Genomic DNA, 20,612 nt, shown 5'->3' with positions numbered 1-20,612 from the left:
TCTGATACAAACTACGGCATGGTTGTGTTTTTATGCGTTTAGGGGTGTTGTGTGTTTTAAGTTTAGGGGTGTTTACATATATGCCATTTTTCTAAGACTGGCTTTTTTAAATGCAGTATTTCAAAATATACATCAAAACTATCATTAAAAACTATATTTATGGTCATTTCAGAGTAATTGCACTAAATAAACACTATAAAATACTTATTGCAATTATATTATGTTTACCGTATTAAAATATATGATGTAGTCCTGTAATGAAATGACTATAAATTGATAATTACCTTTTAATTAAAAGAAACCATCTGGGGTATAGTAAAAAAAAACACTGTTGTAATTCAACTTTGGAAATCGTGTTTCAGAATTTAATGCATAAGACAGAAAAGGCTAGATTATTGCCTCTGTAATTGGTGAATTAATGTAATATTGTTAATGCACATAGATTGAAAGAGTAGTGGCTTTTCCTTATTTGTAATGTGCTTGTTGTTCCAAAGTAAAAACCTGTGAGATGAAAAAATGTTTGTAAACTAAAAGCTAGGATGACAGAGTTTGTAAGAATGCCACATTTCCTGTAAAATTATCAATGCTGTAGAGGCATCTAACCAGAAATTCCAATCCACCAACCGTAATGAAATAGATTCCACATACTTAAAGAAAGAGGTTTTTTTTTTGTAAAGACTTTTAAAATTATTTTATTAATTAAAACTGTTACAAAGTATAAAAAAGTTATTTATTTATACTTTGTAATAGTTTTTACTGAGTGTGGCAAAGTCAAGGGCAGGACCCCATCTACTCTTCTGTTAAAAACGCTGGCTTTATGGCTGGTAGCTAATACTGAAACAGACCACTGAAATCCTGTAGGTGTCGTGCCCATATTCCAAACTCCGACCCTAAAGGATTTTTCTCTATTTAAAAAATGAATAGCGTTTTTGCTCGTGATCAAAATATTTTATGTATTTTCATCTCCCAAACATCACTGGATTCTCTGAATTGCAAGATTATTAGGTAGTCGAAAATTGAATCGAATCGAATATTGTTATGTACAACCACAAGCTACGACGTGTTAATATTACATCATTATTTGAGGCTATAGTGGTTATATCCCTCTATGGTTTGTCAACCTTTTTTCAAGGATGACCACAGGAGCATGTTAAAAAGGGTGAAAATCACTTTTGGTCTGGTCACATTGAGCAGTGTAGTTTGAATGCAGATCAGTTTGTAGGACTCGTCAGAGCAAGCTATGAACAAAAGGTCTGTTGTGTCATTAGCATCAAATGGTGAAAGTTTCTAACTGCAGAGTAGCCTATACTGCCTACAATATAGCTTTAAATTATGATGGCTAATTAATAGCTGCAACATTAATTGAAGCTGGCCTGACAAAACTGGAGTTTGAAAAGCCTTACTGACAAACCTATAATAACAGGAGAGTATGCATGTCAATTGAATGTGCAAAAACGTTTTCTTACTTCTACTAAATTTTGGTTTTTTGACTCTTTAACAACCTCAGAATTCAAAAGATCCAGTGATATTTTGGGGAGCAACGATGAACATGAAAAATAATATAGTATTTGGAATATTTTTGCTGACCGCAGGCCATGATTGGGGCAAATTTTGAAAACTTATTGACAAAACCATTAGACCTAGAGTACATTAAACTTTGGGAACATGACCGAAATGTGATTGTTTTATTGGTCTATAGGTGCTAAAGGAAAGAAAATTTCTGACTGTCATGGGATTATGTGCCTATGCATTTTTGGAGGTAGGGGCTTTGGAAAAGTGGTCTTTTGTTTGTTTGTTTGGTTGGTTGGTTTTTTTGTATACTCCCTTGTAATTGCTCTCTATTGTGACATTTTTCTGCAATGCTTTGTACAGCAACCTTGAGTTTTTTATTATTATTATTACTTAGGATGTAGGATTGAAGGGAGATGGTGAACTACGTTGCGGATTAGTCTGGCAGAAGTTGGCAAGGACATTGATTCCAGCAGTTTAATATTTGCTTCTGCTAGAGGCTGCGTTCTTAAAAACGTGACTGATTTCTGCTCTTCTCATTTGTTAGGTATAAGTATGAGTTCTGTCCATTCCATAATGTGACCCAACATGAGCAGAGCTTCAGGTGGAATGCCTATAATGGAATACTGGGGTAAAACGCTCACGCACGTTATAGAAAACAGTCCTGATCATTTTAGTGCAAAAATCAACAAAAGCTTCATTAAGTAATTCTAGTGTGTACATTTCACATATTGCACAATGTTTATTTTTTATTTTTTCCTGTGTAAATATGTAGGATCTGGCAGGAGTGGGAGATAGAGAATAACACATTCACCGCTATGTGGATGAGAGAGGGAGACTCCTGTGGCAACAAGAACAGACAAACAAAGGTATTGCGTACATGCATGTGAGCGCGCATGCATAAGTGTGCACACGTGTGTGTGAGCACGGGTGGGCGTGTTCGATCACTCTGTCATACCAACTGCTCCCTCTCAGGTCCTCTTTTCATGTGGCAACAGCAGTAAGCTGGCCAGGGTGTCGGAGCCACAGACTTGCATGTACTCACTCACATTTGAGACACCACTCGTCTGCCATGCACACTCCCTCTTAGGTGAGTTAAAAGAAGTGAGTGTGTGTGTCCGAATCTCAGACAGATCCACCAGCTGATTCTCATTTCTGATGTGTGTGCTGCTATAATGTGTGTATGTGTGCGTGTGCGTGCACTTGCAGTATATCCAGTGTTGAATGAGAAACTTCAGAAGGAATGGGATGACATTGAGCAAGCCCGGTATGAAGAACTCATCACTGAACAGGTAACTCACTGTCGTGCACACACTCACATACATACATACATGCATACATACATACATGTATACATATATATGCATACACACACACACACACACACACACACATATATATATATATATATATAAAATGTACAACTCTATAGTATATGTTGTGTACTTTTTGTAGGGCTACAATAAGATGCTGAGGGAACTGTTTGAAGAGGCCGGTTTCCTGAAGAGAGCTCAAAAGCTGCAGAAAGAGGAAAAACAAGCACAAAAGCACCAAAGTCTAGAGCAGTGCATGCAGGTGTGTGTGTCTGTGTGCGTGTGTGTGTATAAATGCATGTCAGTAAGTACAGTGAAGCCCAATGTCCTGTGTGTTAACAGGACTTTGAGAAACAGCGTGCTGAAATGCAACGACTGCACGCTCTCCTCATCCAGCACAACATTTCCTATGAGACATACACTGGTGAGACACTCAAGACAAGCCCCCTCCCCCCCTTTACTGTGAACACTGCTAATCCCACACACTCAGCATGTTTTAGTGTCATGTTCACCTGATATCCACCTTGCTTTTTCTCATATTAATTTCTTTATTTCCTTTTCTCTCAGGAAGTTCAAACACTCCACAGACCCCTCAGCCCTCAGCAGTAGGTGCCCAGCATCTCCGTGGCAACACAGGAAGCATCGCCAAGCAAGATGCCTAACAACCACTTACGTCTCAGCCAACTGGGAGAAGACCTTGTGTTCAGTGACGAGCAACTGCAGGATATTTCATTGTTCTGATAACCTTTCTAAGTTTGGCCTAGTATCATGATCTTCTAACCATTTTAGTCAGAGGACAGTACTGGCATTTTGACAGAACATATTCACTTTGTTCCTCCTTTTCGTTGCATCTTCAGAAAAAACTGAGCACACCTTTTTAAAAAAAATCAATCTGTTACATACTTATGGTGAATAAAAAACACATTATATAGACTTTTTAAAACAACAAAACTTTCCATGTTAATGAATATGTACAAAGCAAGCAATGAATCTTGTTTTGGTTCATAATATAAAAGTAGTTGATTCAGCCTTGAATGTGAACAATGTCAATTGTATCTGTTTAACAAATGCTAATATTACCATTCAAATTCAACATGTCATGACCTTCCTGAACTCTTATGCGTTATGTTGTTCTCCACCAGGACTTGGGAAGTATTAAACAGTTAAAATTGTTTCCACCTTTAGTTAAGTACATGCTCTTCCAGCAGAAGGGGACATATGGTTGGATTAATTATATGTTATTAAATTGCACATATGCTTCAGCCTTTAGTGCACACTACTGTCACACAGTCCCTCTCAAACAAGTTGCAACATATTAAGAAGTGTCAAGTACTTTGCATATGAACACTTCAGAATGACATGCACAACCGGGCGCAACTTGAGTTTCAGAAATGTGATGTTTAATAGTTGGAACGTATTTTGTGCCACGAAATTGGAACCAGTTTTCTATAACTTTGCTGTTTTGTTTTGGGTTGGGTTTTTTTTTTTTTTTTTTGCTTTTTCCGTTTTTGCTCCAGTGTGTAGCCACGCCAAATAAATGTATTTAAGCTGTCAAAATGATTTAGCAAGTAGTCAGTGCTTTTGAATCGTTTCATGTTTTGCTTTGAATTCAAGCTTCTGGTGACATGATTGGACTTGAATTATTAATACTGGATTCCAGAAAGAAAGAAAAAAAAAAGCTATGAGTCAGCAATTCAATTACAGTGATGTTATGGGAGTTAACTGTGGTACAAATATTTTTGGGGCATTTATCCATTGTGAAAATCAGTTGTATTTGTAAAATTGCTTGATATGGCAATCATGCTTAGTAAGGACACCTACTGCAATGTATGTATTTGAAAATAACAACCTCTAATTATATCCATGTACAAATTGTTTTCCAATAATGAGTATGTAGCTCAGTGGTTAAGGTACTTGACTTGTAGTTGGAAGGTTGCCCCACAGTTGGACCCCTGAGCAAGGCCCTTAACCCTCAAGTTGTACTCATACTTTTAAGTCACTTTGGATAAAAGCATCAGCAAAATGCCATAAATATAACAAGCACAAACATGACAATGTTTTGAAGAGAAGGTAAACTGCTTATCTGACCACTGATGGATTTCTCATTGTTTGCAAGGATTAGAATAAGATGTGTGTAAGAATAACATACTAATGTAACGGATGCGAGGCAAAAGCAGGACATGATAAGTGGGTTTACTGCAGCTAATTCACACGGTCTAACCAAAACAGGACACAAGGTAAAAAAGGCAAGGCACAGTGAGTAAAAGCCCGGAAATCAATAACCATAAACTTACGTTGGTCAATTTCCAGTGGAACGCAGTGCCTGAACTCAAGCAAATTAAACTTGCTAAAAGGTGAGTATATGGACACGTCCAAGTCTTGCAGACACGTCTGAATGACTCCTACAGACAGGGCTAATGATCAGAGTGGGGGCCGGGTGACGTTACACAAACAGAAAATCAGCCCAGAAGTGACAGAACTTCTGTCACAGTGGGCGAACCATTTTGATCGTTTCCAAAGTTGCAGATCATTGTTGATCGAAAGTAGTTTGAATGAAAGGCACAATTAAGCTTTTTAAAAGTTTTTTAATTAAATTAAATCAAGGAAACGTATGACCACTGGGTTTAAACATCCTTATGAGTTTTATTGTTTTTCTGTATTAATCTTAAAACAATCAAAAGTCACCGAGTTGCACACAGAAAGAAATCACTTAAATTTGCTAAAATTAAAAAATAAAATTAGCTCCACATTATGGTAAATTGCTGTATGATATAGCAAGAGCTCACACAGAGTGGAATAGGAGTGGATAATTTGGTTATTACCACACTCCTCTGCACCCTGTCACAGATTTTTGAAACAAAGATCCAAAATGCACTCTGCCAGAGCACTATAAAGCATATAAAGTAAAAGTAAACAAGAAATCAGACATCCTTGTCCTGACCTTAACACCTGTGGCATGACCTCAAATATGGTGTCCACTGACTGTGCCTCAATTAACTTAACACTGTCTGCGCAATGTTTTAGGTTACTTTAATTAAATTCAGGCATCTAATTAAAATCACTGTGTGTGAAGTCAATAGCCCATCATAGGGATTATGTCCAGGAAGACTACTCATTATAATCTTCACCATTAATGTCCTCTTCACATGTCTCCTCAACAACCTCCCTCACTTCTCTCCCTTCCTCCTCATCTTCTACTCCTATCAGTGCCTGTATTTCTTTGTGCCCAGTAACCACCCCATTTACAATTTCTGGCAATTCTTCTGGTTCTGTCACCTCACTTTCCGAATCGGTGCCCTGGTTTTTCAAATCCCTTTTGTCTAGTTTTCTGTCTAGTTCTGAGTTTGCCTGCGTTTGTGGGTGTTCTTGCTCCAGCATCCCTATGGCACTCCTGCCTTTTTCTCTGCCTGTTTCTGCCCCTTGTTCTTTCACCACGAGCATTTCAGTTGCAGACTCTTCCTCAGTTAATCCATCCTCTGCCTGATCCCCAAGCATCTGTTCCGTGACGTTGTCTTCTTCTTCCACTCCGTCTGTCTTACCTCGGGGAGCTGGGCTCTCTCTTTCTCCTGCTGCCTCGCATATCTCCCGTGTCTCCTTCACCATCGGTCTGTCAAAGGTTCCTCGTGTTTCTGCACTCGTCCTCCTAAGGTACGCCTGGACATCAGGCAGGATGATTTGCAGCAGATTCATTTCTGCTTCTAGCCTGGACACAATCTCATATTTCTCCCTGATCTTCTGTATCTCGTGTGTGTGCCTCTGCTCGATCTCACTTTTCTGCTGTTCTATCTCTTTTGTCAGCAGCTCTACCTTTCCCTGTGCCTCCCTGCACCTCTCTAATGCCTTTCTCAGCTGTGCATCTAGCTCATCCCTGCGCTCTGCTGTGTCTGCACTGTCTAGTGCTTTCTCGAGGACAGCCATTCTCGTTGCTGCAGCCACAATGTTTTCTTGCTCCCCCTCGAGCAGTCCTTTCCTTGCCATGAAAAAATCGAGAAACTCCTTTTCGAGGATCTCTGTTGTCTCAGCTTCTTCTTGCTCTCTTCTCTCCTCCCTTCTCTCATGTATCCACCTCACAATCGCCCCCATCTGGTCTTTTGGGTTTTGGTGCCTTTCTGTCGGCACCTCGTCACTCTCGTTGCACTCGTCGAGCAGCTCAGTGGCGACAGGCCCATCTGACATGACTGCCTCGCCAGGTCTTCCTCTGTTCGCTGTAACCAACACAAGCAGTCACAAGTGTAAGGTTATGAAAAGACATGCCAACCATCTCTGCCTGCCAAAGTGCCTCAAGCTTGAAGAACCTTGAATATTACAAGCAGCAGTGAACATCAAGAACATCTTCCTAATTACAAGCCCTGAGAAACAGAAGTGAGAAGTAACTGAAATGTTATCGAGTAAACTCAGTTAACCTGCAAGGAAACGAGCCACCCTTTGCTCCTGCTGCTTCTTCGCCTCCTCCAGCTCTCGTTCTTTCTCCTGCAGAGTCACACCTAGCTCCTGTGTCCGGCTATTCTCCTCTTGCAGCTTCAATCCCAGTGTCGCCAGTTGCCTTTTGCATATTTGTAGCTCACCAGCCATGTTGTTTATATGCTCCTCTCTCTTGTTCGCTGCCCTACCCATGGTCTCCAGGTCAGTCAGTCGGCCTTGCAGGAGCCCCGTCATCCTCCGTAGCTGCTCTGTAGTGCACTCCAGCTCCCTCGTCCTGCCTTGAAGCTCTTCTTCTGCCTTCTCTCGATATTTCTTTGTCTCGCTCAGTTCCTGTTCTTTGGACTGCAGAGTCACTCTGAACTGCTGCACCATGCTGTCCTTCTCTTGTAGCTTGAAAACCAGCATCTCCAGTTCTCTTTTACAGGCTTCCAACTCCTCCTCCTTTTGCTGCAGTAATTCCTTTACCTCTTCAATATACAGTGTAAACAAATAAAAATCAGTTTCAAATCGTCCATAAACGTCCATACAAACACACATTAATGTGTGCTTATATTTGGTGCTTTTCCCTGATTAGAATGATCAGTAATCTCACCAGAATTCAAAAAGTTTTTCTAGAATATTTCTTTCGGCGTGTTTGTAGGTCAAATTCTGCACTCACCGAGCATGTGGACAGAATCTTCCATGTTCAGGTCCTGCTGTGTGATCCTCAGTCCACCTGAAGACCCACAAGCAGTGAAAGGTGGTATAGGCTGCCTCTGGATATGCTGCTATTTAGTCAAACATTTTGTCTTGTAATATGGATAAACCACAGGTTTTCTGGAAATTCATTTTACTGCACTGTTGGATACTCGGTTGCAGTTCAAACCAAAAATCTGCAGAGTCCAGTCATATTCAGACTATATAGCTTAGGCTGAACAGCAGAATTAAAAAGGTAACAGGTAACTCACATCTCTCAGGAGAAAGTGGATCCATTCCTAAATGAGGACAGAATATGGAAAAGATTTTCATGAATCATTCAACTCAGTTACACAAGTCATGCTTATCCATGAATAAGTGCCACTTAGCTGTCTTAAAAACACACATTTACTAGCATTATATAAATGCATGCTGCAAAAGCCAAGGCAGTAAATAGCATTCATTCACTGCAACTCAAACAACCCATTTTAAGACTAAACAGAAAAAAAGATGGAAACAGAACAATTATTTCACCCTCACCTGCCATATATAAATGTATCGATTTCTCCAACTTGTTGTCTCGAGTGATGATCTGACAGACATAAATTCCTGTGTCACCTGGACCAACTTCTCTCAGGATCAGAGACACATTTCCTATCTCAAGCTCTTGGGTCAACAGGCTCACTCTGCCTGCGTACGCCTTTGCCACCGTTACCTGGCCCTTTTTATATTGGTAAATACATTCTATTCCCCTAAACCACCGGATCTCCATGGTAACAGCGCTTGTTTCGGGAGAGAGGTGAGAGGTAAGTGTAACGTCATCACCGGGGTAGGCGAACACGCGGTTGTAGCGGCAGACTAGTATGAACATATCTGTGGACCTAGGAAGAATGATTCAACAAGGCAATGTTACTATCATGCACACAAATTTACTCACAGGCAAATTTATACAGGCCACCTACACCCTCTGGGGGAGGAAAAAAAAATGACAATTATAATGGGCACTTGGGCAACAAAGCTTTACAAGAGCAAGGTGCCTCCGCTGTGCACAATTATAGCTAAATATTCATTGATGTTTCAATATACATGAATAGAATACTATGCATAAATAGAAAATATAGAGAAAGTACTGAAAGAGAAAGTACTTTTTGTAAGCCACTAGCAGACGCCATTCATTTGGGAAAAGCAACCTAGCAACACCTGGCCAATTACAGGTGAAGTAAGACATTTTTTAAGGCAGGAGGAAGAGAGAGACAGAGACACTGCAGTCCTCACCTTGTCTTTACAGCAGACTTTTCCAGAAGAACAATCTGCGAACCAACACACCAGAAAACTTACAGACACACACCCACATACAGACACACCCATTTAATCTGAAAACACCTAAAACACTTCTAGGTCAAAAAATAAAATAAAATAAATAAAACAGCGCAGTGCAAATGTAACACTCAGTCTTGCTCCAGGCTACGACAGTCTTCAAATGTCTGTCAACAGAGCATGTTATATTACAGCCTACCCTTTTCTCAATACTGAAGTCTTTTTTTTTTTTTTTTTGCTTCCACGCCTGTTGTCGCCTTAAGTATGATCAGAAAAATGTGAAATGACTTGACAGGTGGGTGTATTCTTCCAACAAAAAGTATAAGCCTCGTTGCACTTGATTAGTTCACTTCACTGAGTAATAGGCACATGTGCCACACCGCTGCGTGAGAATATTTAAACTACTGCAGCTACATTCCTTACTAATAAACGGAACAAAGGTCCCCCAGTCCAAGGGGTCTCAGTAGACCCGCACATTTTCGCGTAGACCCGCACATTTTCGCATTTCCCCTGCTATAACACACCAGACTGTCATTGTAATAACCAAGACCTGCAGAGACAGAGGCTGGGGAGGACTGTCACACCCGCCCCTTGCCGTTACCAAGCAACCATTAGTCAAACTTTCGCATCCTGCTGCTGGGGTCCAGAGAGTGAGAGTAAGTTACAAGAAATAGTGTATTGTTTATTATGATTAGCTATCAGGTATATTAAATGGTAAATCTAGTTTCCATGTTAAAAAAATGATACGTTGCAGATGACGTTAAAAACTAGAAGCTGCCAAGTCGTGCCGTTTGCCAGCAAACCTGCAAGTAGCTATAGCTAACTTGGCTAACCTAGGTTAAACCAAAAAGCACAGTTTGAAAAAACAAAAACAAAACAAAACTGAGAGCTATCTAACTCCCCTAAAAGTTATATCCCTGGTAAATCGAAGGGGTGTAGCTAGTTATTTAGCCAACGTAGCTATAGCTGTTTTCAGTTATCTGTTATGGTTCTTCCCAAGCGAGAATGAGCGCGGGTCGGATCATGGAAGGCGCGGGCTGCGTGACTTGGTGGGGTTTCGGACCAGCACGAGATGTGCTCGGCGCAGGTGAGCTCACTATCGTTTAACTGTGCATAACGGAATTATTATGTTTACTTGATTCCGTCGGCCACCAAAAATGTATATAATAAAGAGCGTTAAGTCTTCTACATTTCGTCCAAAAGCGAACCTTTCTCTAGTTCCTTTTTGTGGAATTTGGATCCTCACTGTTGATCTCCACTGTCTGTTCTTCCACGAACGTGCGAGCACAGGTACGGTGAGGGCGGAGGGGGAGCTGAATGTGTTGCTCGTGGGCAGTGGAGACCCTAGACACATCCTAAAGACCATCGCAGGCCTGCGAGACACTGATACGCTGCACGTAAGTCACACCGAATGACGACGGATGTTGAAACAACCAACCAATAAAAAAAAGGTCACACACTCTAATATTTCGTTGGACCGCCTTTAACTTTGATTACGGCACGCATTCGCTGTGGCATTCCACAAGCTTCTGCAATGTCACAACATTTATTTCTGTCCAGAGTTGCATTAATTTTCCCCCAAGCTCTTGTATTGATGATGGGAGATTTGGACCACTGCGCAAAGTCTTCTCCAGCACATCCCAAAGATTCTCAATGGGGTTCATGTCTGGACTCTGGTGTCCAATCCATGTGTGAAAATGATATCTCATGCTCCCTGAACCACTCTTTCACAATTTGAGCCCGATGAATCCTGGCATTGTCATCTTGGAATATGCCCGTGCCATCAGGGACGAAAAAATCAATTGATGGAAACACCTGGTCGTTCAGTATATTCAGGTAGTCAGTTGACCTCATTCTTTGGGCACATAACGTTGCTGAACCTAGACCTGACCAACTGCAGCAACCCCAGATCATAGCACTGCCCCCACAGGCTTGTACAGTAGGCACTAGGCATGATGGGTGCATCACTTCAACCGCCTCTCTTCTTACCCTGATGCGCCCACCACTCTGGAACAGGGTAAATCTGGACTCATCAGACCAGACCACATGACCTTCTTCCATTACTCCAGAGTCCAATGTTTATGCTCCCTAGCACATTTTTGCTGGTTAGCCTCACTGACAAGTGGTTTTCTTAAGGCTACACAGCTGTTTAGTCCCAATCCCTTGAGTTCCCTTAACATTGTGCGTGTGGAAATGCTCTTACTTTCACTATTAAACATATCCCTGAGTTCTACTGTTGTTTTGCTACGATTTTATTTCACCACACATTTAAGTGATCGCTGATCACGATCATTCAAAATGTTTTTCCCAACCACTTTCCTTCCTCCAAGATGACATTTCCCCACTGTCCTTCCCCTTTTTAATAATGCGTTGGACAGTTCTTAACCCGATCTTAGTAGTTTAAGCAATCTCCTTAGATGTTTTCTCTGCTTGATGCATGCCAATAATTTGACCCTTCTGAAAGATTAACATCTTTTCCACGACCATAGGATGTGTCTTTCGACAGGGTTGTTTAACAAATGAGAAGCTACTCACTGCATCAATTAAGGTTGAATAACTTGTTGCCAGCTGAAACATAATCACCCATGCAGTAATTACCCAATGGGACGCTACCTATTTGCTTAGTTAAATCCAGCTGAATAGGTGGTGAACCTTTTTTTTTTTTGGCCAGGCAGTGTGTGTGTGTATATATATATATATATATATATATATATATATATATATATATATATATATATATATATATATATATATAATTTCAGCCGTTGTGTGTGTGTGTGCGTGTGTGCGCACACACACACAACGGCTGAAATAAGTATTGAACACATCACCAATTTCCTAAGTAAATATATTTCTAAAAGTGCTATTGACATGAAATTCTCACCAGATGTCGTTAACAACTCATCCAATCCACACATCCAAAGAAATCAAACCATAGATGTCCATACATTAAGTTATGTGTAATAATGAGAAATGACACAGGGAAAAAAGTATTGAACACATGAAGAAAGAGAGGTGCAAAAAACCATGGAAAGTCATGACACCATCTGAAATCTATCAGTAATTAGAAAGCAATCCTGCCACTTATTGCAAATTAATATTAGCTGGTTCAACTGATGGCCTATAAAAAGGTGTCTCATCACCAAGGTGCCACACAAGAAACATCTCATGATGGGTAAAACCAAATAAGCTCTCTCAAGACCTTTGCAACATTATTGTTGCAAAACATACTGATGGCATTGGTTACAGAAGAATTTCTAAACTACGAAGGTTCCAGTGAGCACTGTTGGGGCCATAATCCGGAAGTGGAAAGAACATCATTTTACCATTAACCGGCCACGACCAGGTGCTCCCCACAAGATTTGAAACAGAGGAGTGAAAAGAATTATCAGAAGAGTTGTCCAAGAGCCAAGGACCACCTCTGGAGAGCTACAGAAAGACCTGGAATCAGCAGGTACAATTCTTTAAAAGAAAACAATAAGTAATGCACTCAACCTCCATGGCCTGTATGCATGCTCACCATGCAAGACTCCATTGCTGAAGAAAAAGCATGTTGAAGTGCCTTTAAAGTTTGCTCAACAACATTTAGACAAGCCTGTGAAATATTTGGAGAATATAGTCTGGTCAGATGTAACCAAAATTTAACTCTTTAGATGCCATAATACACAACATGTTTGGTGGTCAAAAGGCACTGTATATCACCCCAAAAACACCATACCAACAGTGAAATTTGGAGGTGGGAAAATCATGGTGTGGGGCTGTTTTTCAGCATACAGCACTGGCACGCTTCATATAATTGAAGGAAGGATGAATGGACAAATGTACCTAGACATTCTTGATAAAAATCTGCTGCCATCTACCAGGATGATGAAGATGAAACGAGGGTGGACATTTCAGCAAGACAATGATACCAAACACACAGCCTAGGAAACTCTCAACTGGTTTCAGAGAAAGAAAATAAAGCTGCTAGAATGGCCCAGCCAATCACCTGACCTGAATCCAGTTTAAAATCTATGGAAGGAACTAAAGCTCAGAGTTCATAGAAGGAGCCCACGGAGCTTTCAGGAGTCGAAGAGTGTTTTTGTGGAAGAATGGGCCAAAATCACACCTGTGCAATGCATGCAACTAGTTTCTCCTTACAGGTGGCATCTTGAAGCTGTCATCACCAACAAAGGCTTTTGTACTAAGTATTAAATACATTTCAGTAAGCATGTTCAATACTTTTTCCCCTGTGTCATTTCTCAATATTACACATAATTTAATTTATGGACATCTATGGTTTGATTTATTTTGGATGTGTGGATTGGATGGATTGTTACTGACATCTGGTGAGAATTTCATGTCAATAGCAACTTTAGAAATATATTTACTTAGAAAATTGGTGATGTGTTCAATACTTATTTCACCCGCTGTGTGTGTGTGCGTGTGTGTGTGTGTGTGTATGCATATAAATGCATATGTATGTATGTATGTATGTATGTATATATCTATATCTATATCTATATCTATATATATATATATATATATATATATATATATATATATATATATATATATATATATATATATATATATATATATATATATATATATATATATATATATAATTATTTTGCACCTGCTATAAAAATGAATGAACAGTCAAGGGTTAGCCAGGTCTTCATACAAACAAGCCCCCACCAGGGGTGGGTACTTTCACAAACAAAGGGCATCATGAGGTTGTGAGGTGTGCATCATTGAGTGGCACATTGACAAAAGCTGCATAGTCTTTGCACCCAGCCAACATCCAAACACAGTTGGGGGGGAGCAGTCTGGGGGCGGTGCAGACAGCTATTTCATTGTAGCACGTGAAATGTCTTTGCAGGTTTGGGTGATCGAGAACAGCATGGAGGTTGTGGCGCGGCAACTGTTGCTGCTTTGGCTGTCGCTGACTGCTCCGGACAGCATGAGCATGCATGGTGTGTACTGTCATCACACCATGTGACTGTGGCATGCTGATACTGATACCAGTATATGCTGGTGCTCCATAAGACCTGTTGATTTCAGTCGGGTGTTTGAAAAGGTCTAACTTACAACATGCATGATATATAGTTATTGAAGACAAAGGCTTTCCCAGTGTTGTGTTCATATGTCCTGTTGTCCGGCTGTTTTCTACCCAGAGAAGACGGAGGTGTTCCTCGAGGTGTTTGGGAACACCGAGATTCGCTGTCAGACCGAAGAGACGGTCAAACATGTTGCTGCTCTGCTTTTACTTTCTGTCACCAACACGATCGACACACACACTCAATCACACCCCTGCCTCGACACAAGCCTGCTCAAGGTGAGCTCTGTGGTTACATTGTGGTTACACAATATGTGTAAGATGTATCCTTAAATCAGAAATGTTAAAAGCTTTGCACCAGGGGAGAAGCTCTGACTATTAAAACAAACTAACACAAGCCAATGACATTGGAAAATGTAACAAAGGTTTTGCACTAAAATTCCACAGAAATTCTACATCGATTTTCAACTAGGTCTTTAATATGTCATAGACATCACAAATACCTACAAGGCTATTTAGGGTCATGCTAAGGCACAGGGATTGTTGGCCTGTGGAGGTAACTAGAGAGAGATTGCACAGAAATGACATTTGCACACTTAGCAAAGGTGGTGTTACCAAGTGGCATATCAGGTGAAAGGGTGGAAAGATGACACCTTGGAGGTCTAAAGACCGGTTTCCCAAACATGGTTTTAGCTTAGTCTTCAATTTATTGCAGTAGCAGTGATGATTCTACATTGGAATGTTGGAATTTATTTATTCAAGCCTTTGGCTTAATTTGGGTGTGTGAGATGGGCCAGTGTGTCAATTACATTATGTCATATGAAGAAGCTTTTTTAGACCGTGCCACTATAAGGACCTGAAGGGACGGCACCTACTCTCCTAGAATTTAAATTGCAGTTGACACACAGATCCAGTTGTTCTCCTGTGCTGTTGCTTGTAGTTTAAGGAGAGGGATGAGCTCATCCAGATTTTCGCCCAGTGGCAGCAACCACCCTCCGCCACGGCCAACATGGCTAAGGCCAGGGACGCCCGTGTCAGACGGCATCTGGGCACCCGATATGACTCTCGCCTGGGCTCCTATGACTGGGACCTCACTATGAAGCTGCACCAGAAAGGGGTGCGTTGCCATAAGCAGCACTAAGATCGCATTTTGCACATTATCATTTATTGAGAACAGGGTCAATTGCAATCAATTAAACCCACTGAAGTATCAGAATAATAATATTATATCACAAGTTTCTACTGTCATCAACTTACACGATGGCAGTGAAGAGTGCACTTGGATTTAAGCACTACTCTGTTCCCTCTTTCTGGGCTTCTTCTTGCAGTGTGGAGTCATACACAAGCAACAGTATGCCAAATGGAGGGAAAGGGGCCTGGCTTTTGAGATGAGGGAGGGGTTATACCAAATAGCCAATCAGAGTCTGCTGTCTACACGCGTGTTCAATCATGTAAGTTACTTCAGTATGTGAATACTGGCATATTTGCTGCCACATACATCACCGTGACAGCTTTCTAACAGAAAGCAGTATGCCTACATGCATTCTCATTCATAACCACAGAGATGATTACCGTAACTGATTTTTTTACACTGAACTGAAACCTATTTAACCTGTTCTTTATTGACGCCATGCAGTATGAATACATGCCTAGCAGATCGAAAGGTGCATAAGTTCAGGTTAAAAAAATAAAAGCCCCATCATAATTATAAATCACCCAGTTGATTTCAAGGCAAAACAAGGCAAGTTTATTTACATAGTACCTTTCATGTCTCCATATAAGAATGTTATGTTTATGGTCTGAGATCAAGCAGAAGTAGAACTGACAGCTTCCCTGAATCTGTGTTCAAAGGAATGTCTTTAATTGCCTTGATTAGAGCAGTCTTAGAACTGTGAGTTTCACTAATTCTGCCTGCTTATTTGAGCTAAAGGGCAAGTCCAGGCAGGTAGGACGTCCTGGTGGGGGAATCTGAACCTCTGCTCTGGAAAGCGGAAAGTTCAAAGTCTGTAATAATCACATGAACTGGCTCACTGGAGAATTTCTGGTAGTGCAGATCAAGTAGCATTAGAGGTATTTTACTGACATAACTTACATAATCAGGAAATTCCAGTGTTTACATGGGTTATGAATTTCATTTGGTCAACTGGCTCGTTTGCCTGCTGATAAAAGAGAATAGATGGTTTAATCGATTAAAAAAGCATTAAATCATGGGTGTTCTAATGGGACCTGATCCAGTAACAGACATATTTCACCTGTGTGTACATTAGAGAGGAGACAGGGTAGGACTGAGAGGTTACTGGGGAGACATCGTTTCCAGCCCCTACCTGGCTTTTGGTATTGAAACAGAGAATAAAGAACTCCTGAAGACACAAAACAACCAGCATGTTAAGGTAAAAAAAAAATGCAGCTTGAAGTGGTGAGAGCCAATGAGATTAATGTTACTTTTCTCCTGTGTGATTCACTTAGTTAAAATTTTCATCTGTCTCTGTCCTAGATAGCAGAATAGTCAGAATACTTTAAGAAAGATAAGTTTGATTTATCTGGAAGCTACACATTTCCCCTTTCTGGCTCTCTCTTTTTAGAGTGCCCAGGAAATCTCTGTAGCGAATGTCCAGATGCTGTTTGAATCTCTTGCCATTAGAGGGGGCCACCCCCACAAACATCAGCTGGGTGGTAAGGGTGTGGACTTGGCAACCGGTGTTGAAACAGAGCCGTTCCAGAAGAATCAGGACACCATGGACAATCAAATGACAAAGGAAGAGACCCAAACAATCAAACAGGCCTGTGGAATACATGCAGAAGTAAAGGAGCAACCAGAAACACCCTATAAGGCCAAGGATCTTGGTAACAGTATTTGTAATTACAATGTACTAAATTTAGCAGTTAATATACTGATGCTCTCACACAGCACTGCATCAGTGTGTTTTGTTCAGTAATTATAATCTGGAACAATATTTATGACTAATAATTATTCTGTCTGATTTTAGTAAACCAAACAGTTGCAAAGGCTAGATCAATCTGCAAATTTCAATTTCATATCTAAATTTAAACAACTTTTCTCATTTTCTGACTGGTTGAATAACTTATTGAACTTACCAGAAACAAAGCTCAATACCCTCCCCCCAACATCACAACAACGTAGTATTGTCAATAGTTCTGGGACTCTTCAAAATAATGTAACACAACCCAAAGTCAACTAACAAGGAAAAGAGGCAGAGGGCATTTCTGTTGCACAGTATAGACCAGGGGTATTCAAGTCTGAAAATCTAGATTTCAAACCTAGATCCTGTCCTGCATTTTGTAATTACTGGTAATTGATTAAATGATTCATGTAATTTGTTGGCCACTTTGTTATCGTAGGTAAAGGGAGTGTGAAAAACCTGTAGGACCTGAACCCTGAGGACTCTGGTATAGACTTTAGTTAAGTAGCAAACTATAAACTATATTTGTGTGTGTGTGTGTGTGTGTGTGTGTGTGTGTGTGTGTGTGTGTGTGTGTGTGTGTGTGTGTGTGTGTGTGTGCATGCACGTGTTTATAGAGTTAATGAATCTGAATGGAGTGAGAGTGTCATTCCTGTCTCTGGACTCCCTGTCCAAACTGCCCACCAAAGGCCAATTCAGCCAGCGGTTCAACAGCCTCTACTGCTCAGCCAGGTATGACCAGTTTGACTCTCCTGCACTCTTACTGAAGAGAACCACAGCCCCCCATATGCCTCTCCTCCTCTCACTGGAGAGCCACGCCTACTCAATTTACTTCTCCACTCTACCTGAAGAGCCACACCCACCTTTTTTCTTTTGCAAGCTAAACATGGCTGAAAGATTGATGTCGCTGTATTGATTCTAATGAACCTGTACTCCACAGTATGGTTCACCATTTAGATTCTTCACTGAAGCAAGTAGCAGCCCCAGGTGCTCTGCTTATGATTGAACTCACCAAGTAAGTCTGAAGCACATTCTGACACAACCCGATGGTCATATTAACACAAAAGGTGTTAATGGAATGTACTCTGCATGTTTACTCTAAGGTATCTGTTGGACTTGTCTAAGGAGCAGGAAGCTGCTTTTACAGCAAGAGTTGGAGAAATTGCCAAAGACCTAGGATTCATATCGGCCCGAGACAGCAGCGATAACTCGTACGCTGTGTTCACACTGCAGGATGACTGACAGGATCCCCACACACCACCAGGACCTCACACACATGCACCTCACTCCAGGCTACACAGCCCAATCATCCAGCTGTGAAATCAGTATTTGTGGGCATGTGGCTTATAGAAGTTCAAACAAGCAAACAAGAGTTATACAAGCTCTTTACACCATTTCATTTACATTTACACCAAGTGGCCTGTAAACACAATGTAATGAAGAAACAGACATAGCCTGTTTGGGGTAAATATTTTTGTTTTAATATGTATATAGTTAGCAACCGTTCTTCACCCATTTTATTTCACATATTAGAAGCCCATAGTTGAAAACTGTAAAATGTAGTTTTTTTGCTGTGAGCATGGTGACTTCCAGCGACCCTGACCCTGCCTTTGCTGCTGGTGCCTTTCTTACTGTAAACGGGAAAAGGAATTGGTAAAGTAGCATTACTGTATTGTATCCTTTATTGTATGCAGAATACAAACGTGTCCTACACACTCTTGCTTTCATCGATTAATTTCTCTCAGTGTACAATGAAGAAAAAAAGCACAGCAGCGTCGCATAACGTCACCTTCAGCGTGCTCCCTAAAACACAACCAGAAATGACATGACTGAATTTGTTTCATGTGCTTATAAAATGCTGCTGAAAGCGAAGATAAACAGAGCAATTTACTCGTGTTCTTCCTCTACATCACTTAGTGGGAAATGCACTAGCAGACAGAAAGAGTAAGAATGAAACAGCTCAGCTGTACAAAAACAGAAAAAAAAAATGTTATCCATGACAGATAAGCTACAGAGAGTTTAGCAACTAAGAGTATAATCGAAGCAAGAAAATTTTTAAAAAATGTTTTTACAAAAAAAAAATTTTTTTTTTAAAGTATTAACAAATTTAGTTAAAAACACTCACAGCTAATCTAAAGTGGATATGGACCAGTGACGAGTCAGCGAAGGACAGCTGTGCTGATGCACATGCACAGACAGCAGTGGGGATATGATCATATAAAGCTGGCTCAAATCTCTGAGTCCTCAGCATGAACTGGCCTGTCAATCTTCAAGAAAATACACATACACACACACTGAGAGAGACAGGCTGAGACAGACACACACACACGGAGAGACAGACAGACAGACAGACACATACACACACACAGAGACAGGCAGACAGACACACACACACACACACAGAGACAGGCTGAGACAGACAGACAGATAGACAGACATACACATACACTGAGAGAGACAGGCTGAGACAGACAGACAGACAGACACACACACACAACACCTGTATTAAGAAACAGGCTGATCCTATAAAATGACAAATAAATGTCCCATTAATGGTACATTATTTTTTTGTACAGTAACTTTGACATAAATGACAGCTTCAGGAATGTGTATTCAGACTGCCTTTTCTGTGAATGTGAATGAAAAGCTTTGCCTGTAGTCGGACTACTTGCTATTGACTAGATCATTTTAAGAGCCGTTTCCTTTTCTTTTGGAATGCTTTTCAAATATCTACTGGGAATTGTCGTTCATAAATCCCCAGTCAGCTAGTTGCAAAGTTAAACATTCAAATATAAAATGAAGATGCAGACATCAGAATTAGTTAGAGAATAGCTGGTCCGTCCTTTATTACAGGTTAACGTTAACAAGCATTATTGAGGAACCCTCCGGAGAATGTCTAACAATCAAACAAAAAAACCCACATTTTTATACATTGGTCAGAAGTGATTATGTATTCACCCCACCTTTTTACATACTAGTGTTTGCATTTGCCACCATTATATCCAAACCATACATTAGTCAACATATGCAAACTGATATTCAACACCCGTACCAGTTGGAACCCGCTACCACCACATTCCAAGAGACTTCCCTTAACCTTGTCCTAAAGATTGTATTTCTGTACCATCCTGAGCCTGGTGGCGAGGTCATACATCTTACCCTGAGGTCCACCAAAGCCTACACAAGATCCTTTGCTGAAGCCTGCAGAAGCCTTTACAGAGGCCCTGTATGCAAATCATTCTGAAAGGACACAGAATCTCCATACTCCCTTATGTTTTATGTTATTAATCGGTCTAATGCACTGTTAGGCCTCTTTTGCCTGTTAACACCCTTTTATTTCCTCAGGATCAGTCAGACCATAGAGCTTGCATGATATATTGCTTATTAATCAATTAATCAATTGCTTATTGTGAT

General features: G+C 40.6%; 2 protein-coding genes across 4 annotated transcripts in view; both read left to right on the top strand.

Annotated features, from left to right (window-relative positions):
* Nucleotides 1-4,386, top strand: part of gnptg (N-acetylglucosamine-1-phosphate transferase subunit gamma) — a 5,087-nt gene extending 701 nt beyond the window's left edge. For both annotated transcript variants that reach the window (XM_027019670.2, XM_035530402.1), the window contains exons 4-10: nt 2,057-2,140; nt 2,285-2,378; nt 2,485-2,599; nt 2,719-2,801; nt 2,965-3,084; nt 3,165-3,246; nt 3,390-4,386. In XM_027019670.2, the coding sequence (XP_026875471.2) occupies nt 2,057-2,140; nt 2,285-2,378; nt 2,485-2,599; nt 2,719-2,801; nt 2,965-3,084; nt 3,165-3,246; nt 3,390-3,484 (673 nt within the window). In that variant the 3' untranslated portion in view covers nt 3,485-4,386. The remainder of the gene's footprint in view (nt 1-2,056; nt 2,141-2,284; nt 2,379-2,484; nt 2,600-2,718; nt 2,802-2,964; nt 3,085-3,164; nt 3,247-3,389) is intronic.
* A 5,458-nt stretch (nt 4,387-9,844) lies between these two features.
* LOC113583383 (dynein assembly factor 3, axonemal) lies at nt 9,845-18,913 on the top strand. 2 transcript variants are annotated; one of them, XM_027019697.2, is made up of 12 exons: nt 9,845-9,892; nt 10,237-10,323; nt 10,527-10,633; nt 14,101-14,194; nt 14,396-14,556; nt 15,218-15,394; nt 15,606-15,728; nt 16,545-16,667; nt 16,860-17,121; nt 17,816-17,930; nt 18,139-18,213; nt 18,302-18,913. In XM_027019697.2, the coding sequence occupies exons 2-12, from the start codon at nt 10,242-10,244 to the stop codon at nt 18,438-18,440; spliced, it is 1,458 nt and encodes a 485-aa protein (XP_026875498.2). In that variant the 5' UTR covers nt 9,845-9,892; nt 10,237-10,241; the 3' UTR covers nt 18,441-18,913. The 2 variants fall into 2 exon arrangements, with proteins under 2 accessions (XP_026875498.2, XP_026875499.2); XM_027019698.2 differs by having other exon boundaries at nt 9,881-9,892; nt 10,241-10,323.
* The last annotated feature ends 1,699 nt before the right edge of the window (nt 18,914-20,612 follow it).

This window comes from Electrophorus electricus, chromosome 10 (assembly GCF_013358815.1).
Source record: "Electrophorus electricus isolate fEleEle1 chromosome 10, fEleEle1.pri, whole genome shotgun sequence".
In the NCBI taxonomy this organism is placed as follows: domain Eukaryota; kingdom Metazoa; phylum Chordata; class Actinopteri; order Gymnotiformes; family Gymnotidae; genus Electrophorus; species Electrophorus electricus.
Note: the sequence above shows the minus strand (reverse complement) of the source record. Positions and strands in the feature narration are given on the sequence as shown.

Coding starts and splice junctions, on each gene's coding strand:
- LOC113583383 (XM_027019697.2), top strand. CDS start 10,242: ATGAGCGCGGGTCGGATCATGGAAGGCGCGGGCTGCGTGACTTGGTGG. Junction 16,668..16,859: donor AAAACAACCAGCATGTTAAG/GTAAAAAAAAAA, acceptor CTCTCTTTTTAG/AGTGCCCAGGAAATCTCTGT. Junction 18,214..18,301: donor CTTATGATTGAACTCACCAA/GTAAGTCTGAAG, acceptor GTTTACTCTAAG/GTATCTGTTGGACTTGTCTA.